This window comes from Miscanthus floridulus, chromosome 11, assembly GCF_019320115.1.
Source record: "Miscanthus floridulus cultivar M001 chromosome 11, ASM1932011v1, whole genome shotgun sequence".
Classification (NCBI taxonomy): Eukaryota; Viridiplantae; Streptophyta; class Magnoliopsida; order Poales; family Poaceae; genus Miscanthus; species Miscanthus floridulus.
Genome location: NC_089590.1, coordinates 89,079,023 through 89,101,285, shown reverse-complemented (window position 1 = coordinate 89,101,285; position 22,263 = coordinate 89,079,023). Strand labels below are relative to the sequence as shown.

The 22,263-nt window shown below is 47.2% G+C and overlaps 1 protein-coding gene across 1 annotated transcript; it reads right to left on the bottom strand.

Annotated features, from left to right (window-relative positions):
* Nucleotides 1-151: 151 nt before the first annotated feature.
* LOC136491546 (diacylglycerol kinase 1-like) lies at nt 152-5,205 on the bottom strand. Its single transcript, XM_066487863.1, is given in 14 exon segments — nt 152-814; nt 816-1,061; nt 1,146-1,262; nt 1,369-1,456; nt 1,574-1,651; nt 1,853-1,905; nt 2,027-2,109; nt 2,326-2,374; nt 2,513-2,636; nt 2,842-2,927; nt 3,347-3,475; nt 3,562-3,684; nt 3,805-4,027; nt 5,049-5,205. Coding segments are annotated over 13 exon segments (1,482 nt in total). The 5' UTR covers nt 4,027; nt 5,049-5,205; the 3' UTR covers nt 152-730.
* Between the last annotated feature and the right edge of the window lie 17,058 nt (nt 5,206-22,263).

Below are 22,263 nucleotides of genomic sequence, written 5' to 3'. Positions count from 1 at the left end.
GGACGCAGAGCCCTCCAGATTCCAGAAGGTGTTGTTTGTCGCGTCGCTCATCTTATCTTTATCCTCATCACTCACATCACATGTGACGCGTTCTGCCTGTCGTGCCTCTGACAGATTACGTACGTGACTGAAAGTTGCTCCTCTATGGGATACGCTATTTCTGAATCCTGATCAAACACGGTATCAGATGTTAGGCCTTCGCTTCCGTTACAAAAGTCGTTTCCACGATGGAAACGTGTCAAATTATCCAACTGAGAATCAGGCATAGAAACAGAAGAATTTAGTCAGTGATGAAATATAGCCGGCCTACACATGGCTGCTAAACTTGAAATTTACAGAATAGTATAACTGTACATAGCAAAATGAGCAGTTTCGCTAACAGCAGTGGTTAACTTCTGAAATCTCCACCCCGTGAAAAAAAAAGTAGTATCACTAACAGCAGCAGTGAACGCTCTGAAATGAATCTATCTATAAAAGACTATAAATTCGAGGGGTGTCCCATCGCAGTTACTATTCATCCAGAGCGCAGTCACAGGCTCAATTCCCTGTAGATGAACAAGTAACGGATCACGATGAACAGTACCTGACCCGCTAAGGAACAGTCCATCGTTTTTTTTTTCCCCTTTCTTTAGGCGTTCACTGTTTCCCGCGCGAAGTGCGGGGTTACTTCTAAATAAACTCCGGACCGCATGCACAACTCAGCAGCGAACGCCGGACGGGTTTCTAAATTCTAACTAAGATGTGCGATGTCGACCTCGTCAGGGATCTTGAAGGTGGCCGCCGCGCCGAACTTCTTCCTCCCGTCCTCCCACTTCGTCCTCGTCCTCCAGGCTGTTGCTCTCGTCGTCCTCGTGGCCGTGGCACGACGGGGAGTACGGGTCGTTCACGCTCTTCGACCTGCACGGGTCGTTGGCCAGCATGGCTACCTGACGGAGGTTGGAGATCTCCACGACCACGGTGTCGTCCTCCTTGGGGAGAGGCTGCTTCCATGGCTCCCCGTCGATCCTCATGAACGTGTGCTCGGCTGCTCCCTTGTGGAACTCGAAACGGATTCGGTGGGCCTGAAAGCAAAATGCAGTCACCAACCTTCAGTATCCTAGTTGGTGCAGTGTGTGCCGAACTGCTGATAGAGCAGAGTAGTTCACCTGCGCTAGACGAGTTCCATGGCCATTAGGAGCCAGCAAGATGAGCCCATGCCATGCATCACGGAAGCCAACAATCTCGATGAGGCCATCATCAACGTAAGGTGCAGTCAGGTCTCTCTGCATATTGCCATGAATGGAAACTTATGAATCTCTGCCAAGTGCAGATAGTATGTCATCAACACAGCAGTGGAGTCTGTAGCAGGTTTGAAGAAGGAAAACTCACATCTTGTACTTTCCTAGTGCCAGGTGTTCCCCAAGGATTCAATCCTCCGGAGAAGCTTGGCAAGTTGAGGCAAATAACTGATTGAATGCTGAAACAAGAGGGGCAATGTTTGTCAGATTTTATAATGGTTCGTAATTTTATTTCTACCAATAACCAGTCCACCTCAATCGTACATGGATATGGCTGGGCAACAGTGGTATATTACCTGCGAGGAATCTTGAGCTCTTCCCATTGGCTACCAGGTCTTTTCATGATCTTCACCTTTGCAAGTTGAGAAATGTTCCTGAAAGTGGAAGTTGTATAGGTCATATATCAGAGGTCAAGGAATACAAAGACTCTTAAAGTGTGGTGAAGGAGTTCCTTATACAGACAGAACTAATGCTACAATACTTCGATACTATAAACTGAACATGCTGATATAGAAAAATGAAGTATATTATGATCAAAACGAGAAGCATTATAGGCTGCATTAGTGACTCAGTACCTTGAAGAAAGATGGTTTAGGGAATGTTTAAATCCAAGCTTAGCATATGTACCCTGCATTAAAGAAATGCATTATACTAACCATGCTGGTGGGGTTTGCAAATCCTAATGACCCATCAAGTTAAGTGAAAAAAGAGTAGTATATTCGAAAAAAAAACATAAAAAGAAAATATACCTGATTTCTTAGCTGGTGTCTGAACTTCTCTGGATTTCTCTTTCTTTCAGAGTGGAATTCATAGGATACTTGTGCGTCCATTCCTGCAGTATGTTCAAATTATGACTATCATGGTTACTAACCTTCTCCTGTATCTACTGCAAACAGGAATACATAAGGATTTACTGGGACATCACAATTCCCTGTTAGAAATGGCGAAAGTTTGCATCTACTGTAGGTACCACACACCATCAAACATTCTTGATGAAAATGTTTATGATTCTAAGTGGTAGAATGAACAGACTACAGAGAACTCTTACCCAAGCTAAAATAATTCCAGAATCCTCCACGGAATGTGTGGTAGCCCACCTGAAAAAGGAAAGTCAATAAGATGCTGCTCTATATTACATATGGCACTTAAAACAAGAGCATGACTATCAAAGTCTGCCTTTACATTATAAGTAAAAGTAACAGAAAAAGGTTGCATCTGTGAAAGATATTTCTTACCAAATTGAGAGAATCGCAAGCTGATACACGGTGGAAAGCATGCAATGAATGTGGAAGATCTAAGGGAGCAATAGGATCGCATGGGCCTTCCTGTGGAATTCGCATCCTCATGATGATATGCCAACTGAAACAGAAAAATACAACTACAAGTTAAACCGAGTGTTTTCTTTCGTACGCTACACATAAGGACATGTTCTAATGTTGCTAAGATAAGTGGAACAATAATTGGAAAAGAGCATAAAACAGTTCGCCATATGAGATAGACGAACGAGCTCATGCAGTGTCATGAGCAAAAGATTATCTTTAGTTCTTTGTAAGCAAGACGATACCTATCAATATTCATTTCTCTTGCTCCTTTTACTTGACCCAGGAATGATTTCACTGCTGCTTGGTCAGTAGCTGGATTCTTCTTTCCCTGCAGTCAGATTAAAATACAATATTGATTTTCAGAATTGTAAAACTTGGTACAAGCCCTATAACTCCTAAAAAACATGGCAATTGAACTGGCAGAATTGCATGGAAACAACATCATACTAATTTAATAACAAATTTCCCAATTTTCTACATTAAAATGAAAACTTGTGTTCCTTAACAGAGACTGATGCTCGGGCATAACATTTCTGTCAGCAAACATTAATAAAAATAGTGTGTTTCTTGTGGCTAGCTTTTATGGTTTTATTGTGTTTGTTTAATAGTCAAACAAGAAATTTAACTATATTTCTTCATTTGCACAAAAAACATAAATTTTCCAGGCACATAAAACACAGAGATGTAGAATATTAATCATAATTAGGAATTCAGTATGCTCAAAATAAGCAAAAGACGTTAACGTACCCATCCAAATGAAAAAGGGAGGTTGTTTCCGGTTCCTAGAGGCACAGTAGCAACAGGAGGGGGATGTGATAGCTTCAGATCACTAACTACTCCAAGCAACCAACTTGCCGTGCCGTCACCACCAGCAACCTATATTTAAAAGATCCTTGGTTAATAAAAGGACATATCTAACCGGAAATTCATTGGACTCAAAAATTCAAAAGTAGGTTTCTCACAATTAGCCTTAAGCTCTTATGAATTTGAGTAGCAATGAGGTCACTGTTAGACTTGAGCTTTTCAAAGTTGCAGTATAATCTGTGTAGAACCTTATCAGGAGCCTCTTCTGAGAGATCAAAAACCTTTGAAAAAAAATAGAGTGGATCCAACAATGAGAAAATGATTTGAAGTATTACAATAGTATAGTGTAGGGGAATGCATATTTTTGGTGTTACAGCATTGATAAACCGCTAGCTATTTACCTGCGCTTCATTGAGAAGTTCACGGTATGTTTTGATCAGACTGCTTCCCAGCTGGCCACCACTTTTAGAATTGATGAAGACTACCACAGGGCAACATGGCACACTATCAACAGTGACTCGTTCAGAGTCCGGCTTCAGTATGTAATCAGGGATGTAGTAGTCTGTCAGTGGCCCACATGAGCTGTGGCAGGAACCATTAGTGCCATTTCTGTGTAGTTCCATCCTGCAAAAACAATTTCATGAGTAAATCATAATTGATTCCCCCGCTCCTCCATCATCAACAATGCGGCGCAGGAGCAGGAGAAGTGGAAAGAAAATTAGAAGGTGCAGGATGGCCAAAATTAATTGTAATGTTATATTATTTCACCACAGCCATCTTGTTTACAAAATCTCAAACAATTAAAGAAAAAAAACATGCTATCCACATTTTACAGGATTGTTGATGTAGTATCTCTATAGCGACAAAAAGTAATCTGAGCAATCACCAATAGGAACAGGAAATATTCCCCTAAATAAAACATTATTAAAAATCACCTACAAAAAAGAAATATGCTAGAACGAAGAGAACATTATTAAAAATTCCTTACTCCTGAAACTATTCTCGCCCAATTTTGAATATCCTCAATTCGCATTATTATATATTGCTGTCTCTTAATACTATATGCTACTCCATGTAACAAGAAACAAAAAACAGCGTAAAATATGACAAAGTATACAAAAAGCGTGCAGCCTAGAGCGAATAAAGAAATCGGAACCTACTGATTCTTTTCGCAACTATTTCTATAATCATACTTTGTTCGAAAGATCTTTTTTCGAAAAGAATAATGGAAGTAGAGAGATCGCAGATCGTAATGTCAACAGTTTTCCTCGGTGAAACAAAACAATGCCACAATGCTCCCACAATGTCTGCAAAACTAGCAGCAACCGAGTGAAATTGTGCGCCAACGAAACAAAAATGGGGATCCCAAGCCCATGGACGAGAGGGTCGGGAAGCTAGGCTTGACCCTGTGCGCATCCGGGGCTCCGGGCATGCAATCAGAGTACGCGGGGAGGAAAGGTAGAGTGCAAGAACCAACCACCGAGCCGAGGCAAGGATCGAGATCCTAGCAAGATCTCGATTACCGGCAAGGGCACCGTAATTGGAACACGGCATCCAAATAAAGGCCAAGAAAGAAAGAAGAAATCCGCAGGCAAGATCCCCCGTGAGAAGACAGAGCAGAGGCGGTCGGTTCCCTGGAGTTTACCTGGAATCTCAAGAATCGGGGCGTCCTCCCCGCGTCCTATGGTGTGGATTCGGCTCCCCGAGGACATTAACTGGGTGTGGGTTTGGGCCTGGATGAGAGGAGAGGCAGGTATTAATAGGGAGACCCGAGACCCGACGGAGGCGAGCCGAGGAGAGGACGACAAGGAAGCAGCGGTGAAAGAAGAAAGGGACCTCTGGACGGAGTCCGTTCGAATTGCGGTCGTTCGATGGTGCTGGCAATTGTCCGCCTCCGGCGCTGCATCCACTGGCATTGGACCGCATCACGTCACGTGATGGCACCTCGTCCTCGCTTTCCCATTTTCCCATCTTTTTCTTCCTCTTTTCCTTTGTGCTGGTTAACCTGCCAAGTTTACATTGTTTCCTCCTTTCCCAAATTATATGGTTCATTAATTATAGCTATCAGAAGTTACAAAATACAACAACATCAAATTGGTAATAATTAAGTTGTCCATAAAATATGTATTGATATTGTATTTTCCGAATTTTAGATGTTAATATTTTCCATAAAACACTGGTCAAAATTAGTGAAGTTGGCCTAAGGCAGAGGTAACAGAGGGAGTAACTATTAGTTGAAGTTGCAATTTATGTAGCATTATTGGTATCAGTCACAATCTCATTTTTTTTTCACAAGTTGGTTATGGGGTCTTCCAATTGTTGTTTTAACTAACATGTTCTCTAGTGTTATTCCTCAGCAAGAAGAAACATATTATGTAGTGGTACTAGCAATTTGAGACAAGCTTGTACCAAGACTAGCATCTCATTCAATGCCATGTTCGCTTGAACTTATCAGCCTACCTTATCAGTCATGGTACAATGTTTTTTTCTCACAACGAATCATATTCAGCCGGCTTATCAGCTGCAGAAACCATCAACCGAACAGTGCGGATTTATGTCATCAAACCTTGTATAATTTTTTTTGACGGAACTGGAGGTGCTGTGAGGCCCCTATAGGAATTTATTGAATAAAAACAAGAGGTAAAAGAGTCTTAGTACAAATCAGGGAACCCAACCTTGTATAATATTAGGCCCTGAAGCATTTTTACATTGTGGCAAATAGTCATATATAGCTAGTCCAACAGATTATTTGAGTTGGTAATTGGTATAGCTACAACAGTGGACACGGACCAACAGAATCAGTAATACCATTTCATCCCTCAATTAACCAAAACAAACAGAAAACTAGAATGGCCAAGTCCTCCTAACCAAACAAACGCTACCTAAAAGTGTTTGTTGGTAGTAGACGACAACAACGCAACTACTACGCGTCGATCTCAAATAGCAGAGTTGCAGACACGGCCGTCACCGGTTGGCACAGGTCATCATATAAATCCAAAGCAGCGGCCAATGCCCATGCACGGCCCGGTGTCTAGAACAAAACGCGAAGAAAGGAAAAGAAAACTAGCCTGCTTATGCAAGCAGCGACCAATCAGTCGTTATCGCGAGACCCGATCGGTAGATTTTGAGCCAGTTTGGCCGGCCTCCTATAGCGACACTGTTTACCGGAGTCGTTTTTCTCTCTCTTCCTTTCCTCTCTCACTGACAGCGCCGGAACCAGAGAACCTCGTTTTTTTTTCTCCTCCGGCTCCAGCTCCTGTGCACTACAGTTGCGCTACAGTGTGGAAGCCAGAGCCGGCGGGAGCCCGGCCAAACGCGCCCTTAATGCTACTAGTCGCTCATCAGGACCTGTATGAACACAGAGCAAGAGCATAAGCAGTAGTAATTTTTTTTTGGGGAAAATTGGTTTCGTAGCATCGAAAGATCACGAGATCCAGAAAATACCATCGAAAGAACTCCGTTACGTATAATACCACTAAAAGATGAAACCGTTTTCTGAAAGTAGCATTCCGTCGTATTTGAAGGTAACAACGTCAGCACCATCAATTCCTGTCCATCTAAACTTCTAAAGGCACCAAAAAAAATCCAACTCCCACCTACCCAAGCCGGACATGGACAGAGCTCACACGCAAGCGCCTCCTCCTCTTCAGCTTAGCTCACATGTGCGTCGCCGCCGCCACGTCAGAGCTCTCACGTGTGCCTCCGCCGCCCCGACCGAACTCCCTCGTGCGCCGCCGCCTCCCAGGTAGAGTTTGCGCGTGCGCCACCATTGCCTCTAGGTTGGTCAAGTTTGCGCGTGTGCCGCCGCCGCCTCTGTAGAGCTCACACGCGTGACTCCGCCGCCCCGGCCGAGCTCCCTAGTGGGTCGTCGACTCCTTGGTAGAGTTTGCGCGTGCGCCACCGTCGCCTCTCGGCTGGTTGAGTTTGCGCGCGTGCCACCGCTGCTCTGTAGAGCTCGCACGGTGCCGCGGTGTAACACCCTCGGTGTTATACTGTAAATCATTTACTAAAACATGTCATGAGCACCATGTTTATGTGTTAAATGCATGTAATAAAGTGTGTATATCAATTTCTGCAACTCGAAACGATCAACTAGAATGCGAGACGAAAGTTAATTCAATAGTCATGTTATGTCACTTAAGATTGAAAACCAATTTTTATTAAGTAAAAATGCTATGAAACATGTATGTGGCACTTAAAAAAAGTTGAAAGTATAAACTTTGTAGATGACAATGAAATACTTACGGTCGAAAAATGATATTACTAGCTAATATTTCCAATAGCTGAGAAATGCAATTTGAAATAGAGTTCAACTCAAAACTTAGAAAAATTTCGGAGTCTGTTGACAGTTAGACATTGCTATGTTTAGCAAACTATTTTGAGGTGGGTTAAAGAGCGATATAGTGTTATAGCTTGATTAAGTAGCATCATATACCATCTTGAGTGTAGTGAAGACCGTTTATTTTTAGAAGTAACGGATTGGTCGCGGTAGAAGCTTTAAAATCCGTGCACAACACATTTACGGTTTGTTTCCCTTGCGTGGGTGCGGTCACCGCGCGTCAGTGGTCGTCGTCGTCGCGTCGGTGCGTCTCGCGCGTGCCCGCGTGTTGCCACGCTGGGTTGGCAGTGTGCTGTGGGATTAGTCATGGGCGCTGCCATGTGGGGCCGCCGCTCCTACCGCACGGCCGCGCTGCCGCCCGCCCTGCGTGCTGCCCCGCTGCCGTGTTGCTGCCGCTGCGGCCGCTCTGCCTCGTTGCCGCCCATCATGTCGCGCTGCGGGCCACCTCATCGCTACTCGCTGCGACGCTGCCGCGCGTTGCCGGCGTGCACATGGGGTGCTCCCGTTGCGCTCGCGTTGTCGCCTCGCCTTAATGGCGTCGTGGCCGCGTGGGCCATGCCAAGCCTGCCCGTCTCGCGCGCGCACATGGCCGGTTGTGGAGGGCGCGCTCGTCGTTTGCGCCTTGGATGGAAGCACTCGGTCGCGTCATACGCGTCCCGCTAGGGCATTTTGGCTTGATATTCCTAACACTCTTTTCAATATATATATCTTTATACTTCTAGCTTGATCAAATCAATGCAAAGTGATTTCGTAAATCTTTATCCATACAAGCAAATCAATATAGAGACCGACTTATATCCAATGTGAATTGTGTCCTTTGTCATTTAACCTTTGCTTGGTATTTTCTCACTTATGCATTCTTGACTCATTCTTTAATCCTTGATCAAAGCTAATCTATTATCAAACTCTTCTTGTTCATGTGAAGCAAGCCATTATTGAGACCAATCCAAAATCATCAACTCATGTCACTTTTGTTATTTGCTAAATATGCTTGCTTTCTCATGATACTATGATATCCCACAACATAGAAGCCATTTTATCAACTCTATTTGCATTGTTGTCCTTTTCTTGAACTAGATTGTTTTCATGATTTTCTAACACAACAATACACAACTTTGACATTGATTTGAATATTATGTGGAATATCATCAAGTTTGCCTTCTTGTTGAACCTTTAATCACTTCTCATTCCATAATCCATAAGTATATGCAATAGACTCAATTTTCTGTTGAACACTTAGCAAACTTATTAGACCTTTAATTATACTGTCATTCAATCCACCAAAACCTACTAAAGGGCTAAATGCATGTTCAGTGGGATGTGGTCACGAGCAGTGTGCCGTGACCGGCCGCCACCCTTTGCCTTCTTTGACATAGCAGACCTAGGCCGCTTGCAATCCCTGGCGAGGTGGCGAAATTCGTGACATTGCAGGCAACGCCGTGGCAGCCGGCAAATCGCTACTCGGCGCGAGTAGGAGAGGCAATTGAAACATCTATCGCGAAGCTCTACAGGGATCCTTCGGACCTACAGGAGCTGCTCTGGGCGAGGCTCAATCGAGGCAGCTACAGATCGCGCTTCCAGCCGAGGAAGAATCTCACGCCACCCAACGACGGTGGGAGCGGAGACCTGCCCACGATGGCCAAGGCGTTGGCGAGCGGGGATGCAACCATCCATTGGCCGATTAGGCATGACGCACACCAGCTATGGGCGCGGCCGCTTACGCTTCCTCCGGCTTTGCCCGTGTCCCTGCCATCTAGCGTCCGCTCCGCTATGGCTCGAGACCACGATTGAATGAATCTAGGCGCGTGGTGGGAACGCACTTGCTGGCTTCATCGGTCGACGAATAGCATCTAGGTAGGTTGCGGGGTGGTCGTCGTCGGACTCCTCGCCATCGTCGTCTGCCCACCGACGGTGCTTCATACGCCCTCCTGAAGGGTAGAATGGAGCCACGGCTGGTGAGAGTGAGCTGCCGGAGGCAGCGGCTGCGGGGGTGGGGCCCGACGTCGGCAGCGGCAGCGGCAGGGACTGGGAGGTAGTCTGCGGAGGCGCTCTAGGGCCGAAGCCTGAGGCAATGGGCTAGACGCTGCTGTTGCTCGAGGTGGTGGCCCTGGCGGTGCGGCCCGGCGTCGTCACATGCGTGCACGGGGAGCTGCAGGTGCTGTTGGTCGCTGCGGCGGCGGGGCCCGTCGTTGGCAGCAGCGAAGACGGAGAGGGAGTCCGTGGATGCGCTCTGGCGTCGAATCTGGCCGTGGTAGGCTTGGCAACGCCCGCGGTGACTGCTCCCAACGTCGGTGGCGGCGTGGCCAGGTCGGGCTCCTGGCTCCGGTGAGGCACGGGTCGGCGTCGGGGCCGGGGAGTGGAGGGGAGGTGGATGAGGAGGGGGAGGTGGTGGGGGAGGAGGTGGCCGGCGCCGCCGACGGCTGGGAGGTAGTCGGCGCCGCTAGCCGGCGCCGGGGTTGGACTAGGGTTCTATTGGGGCGGGCTTAGTGGAGCTCACGGGTCGGTGCTTGGGGTTGGGAGGAGAGGGGAGGTGAATGAGGAGGGAAAGTAGGTGGATGGGGAGGAGGGGGCGGGGGGCGCCGCAGGCGGCGGCGTGGTCGGGACCCTCAGGGTGGGAGTCGGGGCCGGGGGTGCGGGTCTCTCCTCCGCTGTGCGCAAAATCGCTGCACAGCAGCAGCAGTAGTATAACCGTAGCATAGCCTAACCACAGGTCCACGGCGTCGGAGGCTCGGAGCGTCCAAAAGAGAAGAAGAGCCGATCGGATCCGATCCTCTGTGGCTGACATGTGATCCTCGCTCGCAGATGACGGCAGGCAGAATCGGGGGCAGAGTGAGGGGCAGACTAGACAGCGCAAGTGGCTGCGCGGTTAGTTGGCGCGCTGCACCTGCTTCCTAATTCAGAGCGTGTTTAGTTTCAGGAAGTTGGAATTTTGGGCTACTGTAGTACTTTCGTTTTTATTTGGCAATTAATGTTTAAATATGGACTAATTAGGCTCAAAACGTTCGTCTCGTAATTTCTCACCAAACTGTGCAATTAGTTTTTTTTCGTCTATATTTAATGCTCCATGCACGGGCCGCAAACATTCGATGTGATGAATACTGTAACACTTTTTGGGATTTTGGGTTGGAACTAAACATGGGCCCACTCGTTTAGGACCCTCCACCTGCACGTCAGTATGTACCCACACCCAGACGGCCAGACAGGCAGACCCAGACGCCGTGCGTAAGCCTGGGCGTTCGGGTTACCCGATTTTTTCGGGTCGGGTAATTCGGGTAATTCAAAATTCGGGTAATGAAAATTGCTACCCGATATTACCCCCGAAAAAACACTACCCGCAAATTCGGGTACCCGATAATTCGGGTTCGGGTTCGGGTATTACCCGATATACCCAAATTTACAGAAAACAACCAACTACACTAAATTTCAGTAGCGATCTATACATAATTTCAGCAGCAATTTGTGTAGAATTTCAATAGCAATTTGTAGAGAATAATATATTACAGTCACTCATTCAAATAGAGAGAATTATATTCTAATAAAGTGATAAGCTAAATGGTTCAGCTAACAACACATGATAAATACAAAGACAAAAACAAATCTTTAGGTAGTTCGGGTAGTTTGGGTACCGGGGGATATTACCCGAATTACCCAAACTAATTTTGGGTAATCAAAATCGCTATCCGAATTTGGGATCGGGTACCTCGGGTTCGGGTAATTCGGGTCCGGGTTCGGGTAATTCGGGTACGGGTAATGGGTATCGGGTATTTTGCCCAGGCTTAGCCGTGCGGCCGTGGAACGTGGTGGTGCCTGCCTGGTGTGAATGAAACGGGCGGAAGCGCGGACGCGTCCTGCTGCCGCGTGTGCCGTGTGCAGGCGCCAATCGCCGCTTCCTCGTCTCTGGCTTTGAATTTCCCGGCCGCTCGGTCAGTTTCCTTTCCACTCGTTCATCTCACGACTGCACGCAGCACGCGCCGCCGTCGAACGGGATGGGTGGCGCTTGCCGCCTGGCGCGGGCGCCCGGCTCGCGGGCTCGCGGATGCTTAGCCGCGTTGGCCAACGCGAAATTGCGAACCCCGTCCCGGGAGCTTCGGAAAACGCGTTTACCTAGCAGAGAAACGACACGAAGCGAAGCGGATAATCGCTCCGGTTGAACGATTCAACCTTTTTATCCTTTTCCCAAGGGGTTCAGGTAGTAGGCTATGTAGTACTAGCTACTCCCTTCATCCAAAAAACGAAAAACAATAATTCTAGATATGATTCGAACAGAAAGGATGTGTTTGAAACATTACTTACGGTCTCATCCAAGTTGAACCATCATCTTGTCTCTTTCGAGCATGTGGCTAGTGGGACAAAATGCTACCGCTACAAATCCCCAAGAGACAAGATGGCACTATTTATTGCACTTACTATGTGCTTTCGTGGAAGATATCAAATGGCTATGGACCAATCTAATCTGGTACTGTAATAATGTTCCGAAAATATATATTGAGCTAGCTAATCGTAGCTAATATACAAGGGTTCATCCTATTTTAACCACAAAGATATGGAGATAATGCCAACTGGCATTCTCTTTCAAGAGAACCACATGCCTTGTCTAAGTGCGTGTCAGAGGGGAAAAAAAGATAATGTTCCACCAACCATTTCACACTTTTTAGGGTCTTTTAGATATATCTACTCCCACCCAACACAGTGTGGGTTGACAAGAAAAATAACCTAGTTTCTCCTACGAGTTTAGTTTAAATAAGAAATATAAATTGAACCCACAATAATTGAAGTATTGTTACGGCCTCATCCAAGATTGAACCATGAGCACATGTTTTCGATCCCCTTGTTCAAATTCAGCCGCACGCATGTTGCCTCATCCAAAACATGTTTGAATTCGATTGCACACATGTTTGCCAACATGCTTGCTTTTGGACGAGTGGAATCGAACGATGCTCCTAACTACTCAAAAAGTTTGGTTTCATAATTGGAATTCAAATGGAAGATGCCTTTGCTTTAAACAGATGGTTGGAATTGAGTGGAAGAGAAAGAAGAGTCGGTTCATATCTCTCGATGAATAGAAAATGGATTCCACCCACCTGCCACAGGATACGTGGTTGGAGAAGAATCGTGCAGTTTTTTTATTCTTTTGTAAGATCCATGTTGTCTTTTGGCTTAGGAATTGATTCCACCACTTCGAGTACGTGGTTGTCCTTGCGATTGATAAACCGACCCACCACTGTGCTTGTCCTTTTATCGCTATGATTGTAACTGAGTTGATCCATCACCATCTTATCTCTTTGCAATCATGTGATGAGCAAGACAACATATTACCACTATAAATGCTCAAGAGATAAGATGACGTCTTTATTGCACGAGCTATATACTCTGAAAAGGTAAAAAATAGTGAGGTAAAACAATTATATATATGGCCGACACTCAACAACAACAAAGTTCTTTAGTCCCAAACAAGTTGAGGTATGCTTTCTTTTGGGTTTCATCTCCATAAGAGTAGCTAAGTTTTTACATTGGCTCAGCAGACATATAACACAACCCTTGTCCTTTATCAGAGCTTCGTGACCTGCTATGTAAACACCAAAGGTGCCCCACCATAGGCGGAGCTATACATGACTCACACTATCTTCCAAAATAGATAGTGTGTTAGCTATTTGCACCTAGGATAGAAACCGTCCATCTTACTTCAATTAAACGACACCGAGTTCATGTCACAACTCTTTTCCACCATATTACTCTTTCAAGGTGTGTCGGGATAAATCCATTTTCAACCAATACATATGATTCTGTGAATTTGAATTAGAAAGAGAAATAAACAAAAATTTCTCCTAGTTCAGTTCAATCCATTCGATCCACATTAGAAATAAGGTTTATCCACACAATCATGCAAGTCGGATATTTGTTTTCCTTGTCTATCGATAATGCTCGTGATAGGGCGTTCGTTCGTCCACAGACCCTGCGCGCCCCCGCTCGTGGAACAGGCCTTGCCAGCGCCACCCTCGCCTGCATCGCTCAGTCGCTCTATGCGCCCCTGCTCGCGGGACAGACCCCGCCCTCACCCGCGCCGCCCCCGCGCGCCCACGCCGCGTGCCCCTGCCCGGACTCGCGTCTCCCGTCACGACCGTGCTCCATCTGCCTGCCATAGCCCTGCCCGGTCCGTGCCACCGATGAGCTCCACACCGGTGACCTCCACGTCGCTCCATAGCATCGAGCTCCAAGCCGGCGTCGAGCTCTGTGTCGACGAGCCTCCATTTTTGTCCCAGCAACAAGAAGATGTTGTAAGAGTCTGTTTCAAGTGTTTCAAATGTATGTTGCAAGTGTTTCTTATGGATGTTGCGAAAGTAGATCGAGATGTTGCATATGTTACAATGGTTGTACACATATGTTGCAAGCTTTTGTTCACAATGTTTCATCTATTTTTTTCAGACATTAGTTGTAAGTGTGTTTATCTGGATGTTGTATAAGTTTCACACAAATGTTTGCAAGCGTTTTATCTAGATGTTGTGTATATTTTTGCAATGGTTTCAAGTGTTTTAGGTGGTTTTGTAAGTATTTCAGATGCATGTTTTAAGTGTTTCATCTGCCTTCAGACGTATGTTATAAGTGTTGTATCTAAATATTTCAAAAGTAGATCGGGTGTTGTATCTCCCTCCTCGCCTTCTACTGCCTCACCTCGGTGTCTCCTCCTCCTCCTTCTCCCAGCATCGTCTGGGCATCCATCTCCTCCTCCCTCTTTTCTTAATGCTTGTGACGTTTGGAGCACACGGGTCCCACGTGGGCGCGTGAAACGGCTCAGGAAAAGGTCCTTCCAGAAGCCTGTCTGGACGCTAGCAAGCCCACTTATCTTTTTTCGAGGAAAGCCCGCTTGTCTATCTATAAAAATCCAAACAATCACAACTGTGCTCTCAACAGGGGCAGATTTTGTCTCTAGGACTGGGGGGGCTCGAGCCCCCTACCGCGGCCACGCCCATAGAACCCCTTGAAATTTTAGCCATGGAAGAAGGTTAGGAGGGGCATGAGGTTGAAGATGATGGCAGGAGCTCCCCCCAGGATCCGCCACTAGCTCTCGAACGGGAAGAAACAATTGGGTCGAATGAATCTATGTTTGTCGTGGCCTAGCCTGGATGTTGTACGTGGATCGCGGCCTCGCGCTCACAGGATATGTTTGGCGGAAAAAGTCTACATACCTCCCTCAACTTTTGCGAAAGTCTGTTCCCCCCCCCCTGAACTCTAAAACTAGGTAAACCAGATCCCCAACTTTTAAAACCATTCGTTTTATGTGGCAGAACCGTCCAAGATAACACACCTTTGGAGACACTTATCTTCCACTGACACTAAGCGCCCCGAGAGCGAGCTACATCGGGCGGGTTCCGTCGAGCACACCCCAAGGGAGAGCCCGAATGATCCACATTTTCCCCCAAGGATTCAATAATGAGAACGAGTTACAATACTTAGTCCATTTCATACATCCAGTGTTCTTAGAAATGCATTATTACATTACCAAATTCAGAGTGCGGAATATTAAACAGCGGAATGATAATAAACATCTATCGATAATGAACAAGGATCTGTCTGTGCCCACCAGAAGAATCCTTCACACAATAGTACTCCTCAAGTTGAACCTGCAATAGGGGTAAATAAACCCTGAGTACACAATGTACTCGCAAGACTTATCTGACTAGTGGGAATAATTTCCCGACTCCAAAAGATATGATAAGCTTTATGGTTTGCTGGTTTTCTTTTTTTTTTGCAGAAAGCAATACTAACAGTAAATCCTTATTTGTGTTATTATTAGCAATCATGATTAATTCATTATCTAGTCATTCTATGTAAGCACATGTTCTACTTTCAAGCAAGAGTTGAGCAAACCGTTCTATTTTATCACCTTTCATCTTTCAGTTCTTACTATGGTGCTAGACTATAGACAAGCCATACCAGAACATTGACAATTCGTGAATCAATGTGCCTAGCTGGATACCCCAAAACACACGCTCCGCTTGTACCCTAGACACAAGCAGGACTAACCCATCACTCTCCTATCATAGGGTCCAGGTCCCCGTCCAAACTTGGACTCCAAACCCCCGCTCCTGAGTCCCAGACTTAGTGCAGTGCTTAGACCTCCACCATCCTCGCCTTCAATCAGTCGGTCCGAAAAGAGCCAGAACCCACGACAAGAGAGCAACAAGTCTTCTCTGCGCCCGTACTCAAGTATGTGCTCGGGATAATAAGTCTGTGACTTGCCTAGAACCCAATGCAACGGTCGGTCCTTAACTGACATAGACAGAGAAAAAGTGTAACCAAGCTATGCCCTGTTGGCTATAGAACACAACATCTTACACCCACCAATACTCAGACCATATCTCTGCCTGGTCTCCATTTTCCTTTCCACCATTTTATCATGAGTGATCTTTAGTAATCACCTATTGTGAGTAACGGCAAGTCATCTTGCGAAAACGCCCTCGAACTACACAGTAATAGCGTGAACCCTAAGCGCACTTTTTCTTTAGTCTGCGATTATGCAAAACGGCCCCTACAACATCCTATCTTCACATCGGAGAGGTCCTTGACCGGCTGCGCATGCCGGCGCGGCGGCCAGTAGCACCGACGGCCCATGTCGGGCACCAGGGATCCTCCCCGCCCTATCTAAGGAGTTGGTACCTGCCTAGGTCTGAACGCGAGACGCGGGGCGAAGAAAATGTGAGTCGGGACGCCGCAGTAAAGCTGAACCATGGCGGCGGAGCTCCTGCAATAAAGCGGTGGCGTTCTAATGAGTTACAGCAACATCAGAGTAAATAGGGTAGCAAGTGAGCTCCAGGCACTCACCACAGACCCAGTCGAGGTGGTAGTTCATTCGAAGGCGCCCCGAACCAAATTGGTCACGTGCGCACGGACGGTGCGATGGTGCATCGTGGTGGCAAGACCACGTCAAGGGCATGTAGAGGGTGGTAGCAACCTAGCACGGGTGCATCAGGTGATGGGTAGGTGGAGACGAAGCTGGCGATGCAATGGAACGAACGCGAGCAGCTCTGGAGTGGGGCCTTGCCGTCGACGTGAGCCGAGACAGTCTTAACAACCCAGTGGGAAGAAAGCTCCAAATTGGAGCATGGCACAGCAAGGATCACTGCACAATGGGGTCGGGTGGCTGACTGACTACACGTTGAAGCCGCGGGCAAAGCTAATTGGACCGAGGTGACTCCACTAAGCTGAATTGAAGGTGTGGGTCCGGCGACCATGGCGATAGAGGAACAGGGGAAGAGCCGGCATGGCTTGGCTCGTCGCTGTCGTGGCGGGACACGGTTGTCAACTATAGCAGAAGCGCGCATGTGCTACAGGGTGATGGGGTCAGCAAAACGTGCTCAGGAACGATTGGCCGCATGGCCATAAATCGCAAACCGACGGTGGCTCGGCCCTATGCGCCGCAGAGGCCGACGTCGGTCTAGGAGAGGCAGCAGCGCAACGTCGCATCAAGCACAAATGTGATGGCACAGGCAGGCAGGGCAAGCCCACGCACGTGCAGCCACGAAGGATCAGCAGCAGCAGAGCCTGTGCGACAGCGGTGGTCGGAGCGCGGCGTGACCAAGGGCGCAGCACGACGCGACGGTGAGCACCAGCAGCACCACGCGACAATAGCTCGGACTGGCCAAGCCGCAGGCCAGCCGTGGCCAGACCAAGGACGGCCACGCGTGCACGGTCCTGCGTAGGCGAGCACGAGGTGGCAGAGTAGCTCAGTCGGACGCGACGGCGGTGGCAGCGCAGCCAGGCTCGCCGGGCCCAGCGCCCGTCGCGTGAGTGCGTGCGACAGTGGTGGTGCGAAGCCCACGCGGCGGTGCATACGGGCGTGCGCGTGAGTGCGTGTGTGCTTGCGTGAGTGTGACAGTGGTGGTGCGAAGCCCACGCGGCGGTGCATACGGGTGCACGTGCGGGCGAGCGGCGACGCCGGCCGAGTCACGGTGACCATGCCCAGAAGCCGCAACCTCCCGGAAACGTGGCATACACGCTTTTTAAAGCGTCCCAAAAATCCAACTCAATGCTTCAATTGCTAAACCATAGTAAATCATAGAAAAATTATAAAATAGAAAATCCAATTTTGTTAGACTCCACGTGTGTAGATCTACACAGTGAATATATAATATGGTATATTTTAGTATAAATTTTTTGTTGTAGCTTTAGATCTACGCTTTTCTGTAATTAATTCATAGCTGCAGTTTCTATGGTCCAATCTATAACTAAGTTATACATGATTTAATGAGTATAAATTTTTTACTATAGTTCAAGCATACAATAATTAGTTCACTATAAAAATTTCACCACAATTAGACCATATAAACTGCGGCTATGAATTAATTATAGAAATTATAGATCTAAAGCTTTAAAAAAATTGTACTAAAGCATACTATATTATATGTTCACTTTGTAGATCTACTCGTGTTTAGTCCAACAAAACTAGATTTTTTATTTTATGTTTACTATGATTTTTCAAAGATTCAGCCAAAATAAATAAAAAGAAAAAGACAAAACTGCCTTTGAAAACCGTTTATAACCGGTCAGAGAGGTAAAACGAACGGTTTTAAAAATTCAGGAGGTGGTTTACCCGGTTTTAGAATTTAGGGAGGAAAACATATTTTTGTAAAAGTCAAGGAAGATAACGTGGACTTTTTCCTTATTCGGCAAAGCAGATTTCCGCACCAAAACTACTATATATGGCCCATTAAGATCCAAATCGACATGGCCTATTGGAAGAATCAGGGCCCAATGTCTGCTTGACAGGCTGGGCCACCCCGCGTTCTTTAACACCAGGTCAACGGCTTCGGAGCCGAACCTGTCGGCCCGTCGGAGACTTGGGCGGCGATGTTGAGGGCGAAGGCCGCCGACCCCAAGCGCCACCACATCGCCGCTCAAATCCTCTATCGACTCTGAAGATTTGCGACGACCACCCCATCGTAAGTGTCCTGACGGCCTCTTCCTCTCCCACCATTTGCGCAAAAATTTATTTCTCAAATTGTGTTGCGTTTGACACTTTATGTCATCCTCGATCTGAGAAAATCGGAATTTTGCCCTTATGGGGAGTGGGCTTCGCCCAAATGCCATCAATTTTATGGGCTTTGCTGAAATGCCCTTATGAAACGAGTCCAACCCGCTATAATGCCATTTTAAGTTTTAAGTCTACTTTTAAAAAATTTCAACCAAAATTTTATCATTCAGTGACCATTTTGCCCCTGAGCTCTTGACCCCCTTGCCCTCTCATCTCTCCCCCTCTCGTTCTCTCGCTCCCGTCGCCTCCCCTTCCTCTCTCCCTCTCCCTCTCTCTCCCAAGGTGGCTTAGCGCGGGTGTGAAAGCTCTAGTTTAGTTTTGGTGAATTGATGAAACCCTAAGTGCTAACCTAGTTTATCAAGTGATCATGACATAGGTAGCACACTTCAAGTAGAAGAAGCTAATGAAGATCATAACATGACAATGGTGATAGCATGGAGATGATCAAGGGCTTAAACTTGAAGAGAAGAAAGAGAAAAACAAAAAGCTCAAGGCAAAGGTATAACTTGTAGGAGCTATTTTGTTTTGGTGATCAAGACACTTAGAGAGTGTGATCACATTTATGTTTGATAGCCGTACTATTAAGAGGGGTGAAACTCGTATCGGAATGCGGTTATCAAAGTGCCACTAGATGCTCTAACTTATTGCATATGCATTTAGGATCTAGTGGAGTGCTAACACCCTTGATAATATTTGTGAAAATATGCTAACACATGTGCACAAGGTGGTTGTAGGGTTGAGATGGGTTTAGGTCCCTCTCTCCCTCCCGCCGAGCTTGCGAGGCGGGATTCGGCGCTTTCGGGAAAATGGAATGTCTATTTTCTATTGCGCCGGATGTAAAATTCTTGGTGATTGGCACATTTGGGCAAGGGTGAAGAAGTTAGAGTTGAAATGGAGTTGGTCGAAATGATGCTGGCGTCGGTCTACTGACCGGACGCTGGGTCACTCAGCGACCGGACGCTGAAAGGCTGCGAACGGTCGAGCTGTCAGACGGCACAGTAGGCTAGGGTTGAGCACCGGACGCTGGCTGCGTCCGGTCAAGGTGGACCGGACGCGTCTGGTCGAAAAAACATGCCTCGGGGAGCTTACTGGAAACGATCGGACGCTGGGGCTTCAGCGTCCGGTCAGTTTTGACCGGAGCGTCCGGTCAGCTTCATAGCCGTTGGAATCTGACGAACAGCATTTGAAGGTGATGACACGTGGCGTCCATCGGGCGACCGGACGCTGAGGGCCAGCGTCCGGTCAGTATGACCGGAGCGTCCGATCAGAGCGCGTTTTGCCCGGTGAAGGGGTATAACGGCTCTATTTGATTGGGGCTCTATATATAGCCCCATGGCCGGCTGTGGCTCATATCTTTGGCCATTTTTATTGACATAGCAACCTTGTGAGCTAAGCCAAAGCCCTCCCACTCATCTATATCATTGTTTCATCATCATAGTGAGATTGGGAATGATCCAAGTGCATTGCTTAAGTGATTGCATCTAGAGGCATTTAGTGATCGTGTTTCGCTGCGGATTTCGCTTGTTACTCTTGGTGGTTGCCGCCACCTAGACGGCTTGGAGCAGCGAGGATCGTCGAGCGGAGGTGGTGATTGTCTCCGGCTCCGATCGTGGTGATTGTGAGGGGTTCTTGACCTTTCCCCGGAGGAGCGCCAAAAGGTACTCTAGTGGATTGCTCGTGGCTTGTGTGATCCTCATCTTGTGTTGGTTGTGCGGCACCCTATTGAGGGTTTGGCGTGTGAAGCCAATTAGCGCGTGAACCTTCAAGTGAGTGAATCGCCACAACGAGGACTAGCTTGCCGGCAAGCAAGTGAACCTCGGTAAAAAATCATTGTGTTCATCATTGATTCCGAGGTGATTGGTCATCATTGTTATTCATCTTCGTGATTGATTGGTTCATTCATCTACACGGCGGTATAACCTCTTAATCACTCTCTTTACTTTACCGCAAACTAGTTGACAAGCTCTTTAGTGTAGCTAGTTGTGAGAGCTTGCATGCTTGGTTGGTGTGGCTCTTTAGTTAGCCTTTGAGAGCACACTAACATAGGGTAGTGTCATTGCTCTTGTGTGAATTGACACTATCTAAACTAGAATTGTGGTAGGTGGCTTGCATTTTGAGTAGGCTAGCGCAACACTCGCTTCGCCTCATAATTGTCTAACCATTTGGTTAAGTGTTGTTGTAGAAATTTTTATTAGGCTATTCACCCCCCTCTAGCCATTAGGACCTTTCAGGGTGGCCCCCCTCCCCTCTCCCTCTCCCTCCGTCTCGATCTACCACCGGACCATGGCGCGGCCGGCGTAGGGCAGGGCAGAGGCATGGCCTTGCAGGCCAGTCGTCCTCATCTTTCCCCATCTCCCTCTCTCCTGCTGTGGCCGCTCATGGTGCTCGTGCCCGGTGCCGGTGGGTCTCGGCGGTTGGCACAGAGCAGTCTCAGGTGCTCCCGTTTCCTCTTGTATTTTGGGATTTTGCTTTTGCCTCTCTGATTCGTCCCTTCGATGACTTCGATTTGTGTTCTAGGGTTTGGCCTAGAATGCTTGTTGTTCCAATGTTTGTCTTCTCTGTGTTTATCTGTGAAAGGACGGCACCAATTGGCAATGACACTACCAATTCGTGTTCTAGGGATTGTGTCTGTGATTTTATTTTTGCAGCTTTTTTTCTCAGTTCCCCCTGTTCTTGCTTCGATTCTTCATTTTGAGACCGATTTAGTTCGTTCTTTTTTGCTCAGATTCGTGCTATGACATGAGTTGATGCTACCCCTTAAGTGAATTTGATCGAATCGAGTCGAGCACGAAGAAATTGAACGGATTTTGTTTTTGGGGAGTTTTTCGTGTTCTTGGCCGTGATCTAATTTTCCCGGAGTTTGGGTTGAAATTGGGCGATGATCTCTTAGAGTATGCTCACCAACTCCCTTGTGATGGCCTGTGAAAAGTTTGGTCACGATTTATTTTGATTTGGTCCAATTTTTCGTCGATTTTGTGGCCACCGGTTTCCTGTTCTAGATTTTCAGTTCTTCGTTTCTTCCTGCTTATTTGTCGTGGGAGGCCGAGCAACAGGAGCCACGTGCTCCCAGCGCCAGAACAGCGCTCGGTCCAGGTGGGCACTCGCCCAAGCGCCTAGGTCCAGCCACCGGCCGCTCACCCAGGTGCTCTGCTCAGCGGTGAGCAGCTCCACCGCTCAAGCCCCTCTCTGTCTCCCACCGTCTCTCTCTGTGCCCGGCGGTGAGCAGCACCACCGTCCGCATTTCTCTCTCTGCTCGCTTTCCCCCACCGATTCAATGAGCTCAGGGGCAAAATGGTCACTGAAGGCTAAAATTTTGGCTGAAAATTTTTTAAAGTAGACTTAAAACTCAAAATGGCATTATAACGTGTTGGACTCGTTTCATAAGGGCATTTCAGCGAAGCCCACAAAATTGATGGCATTTGGACGAAGCCCACTTCCCATAAGGGCAAATTTTCGATTTTCTCCCTAGATCTGCCTGTATGAAGAGTGAAG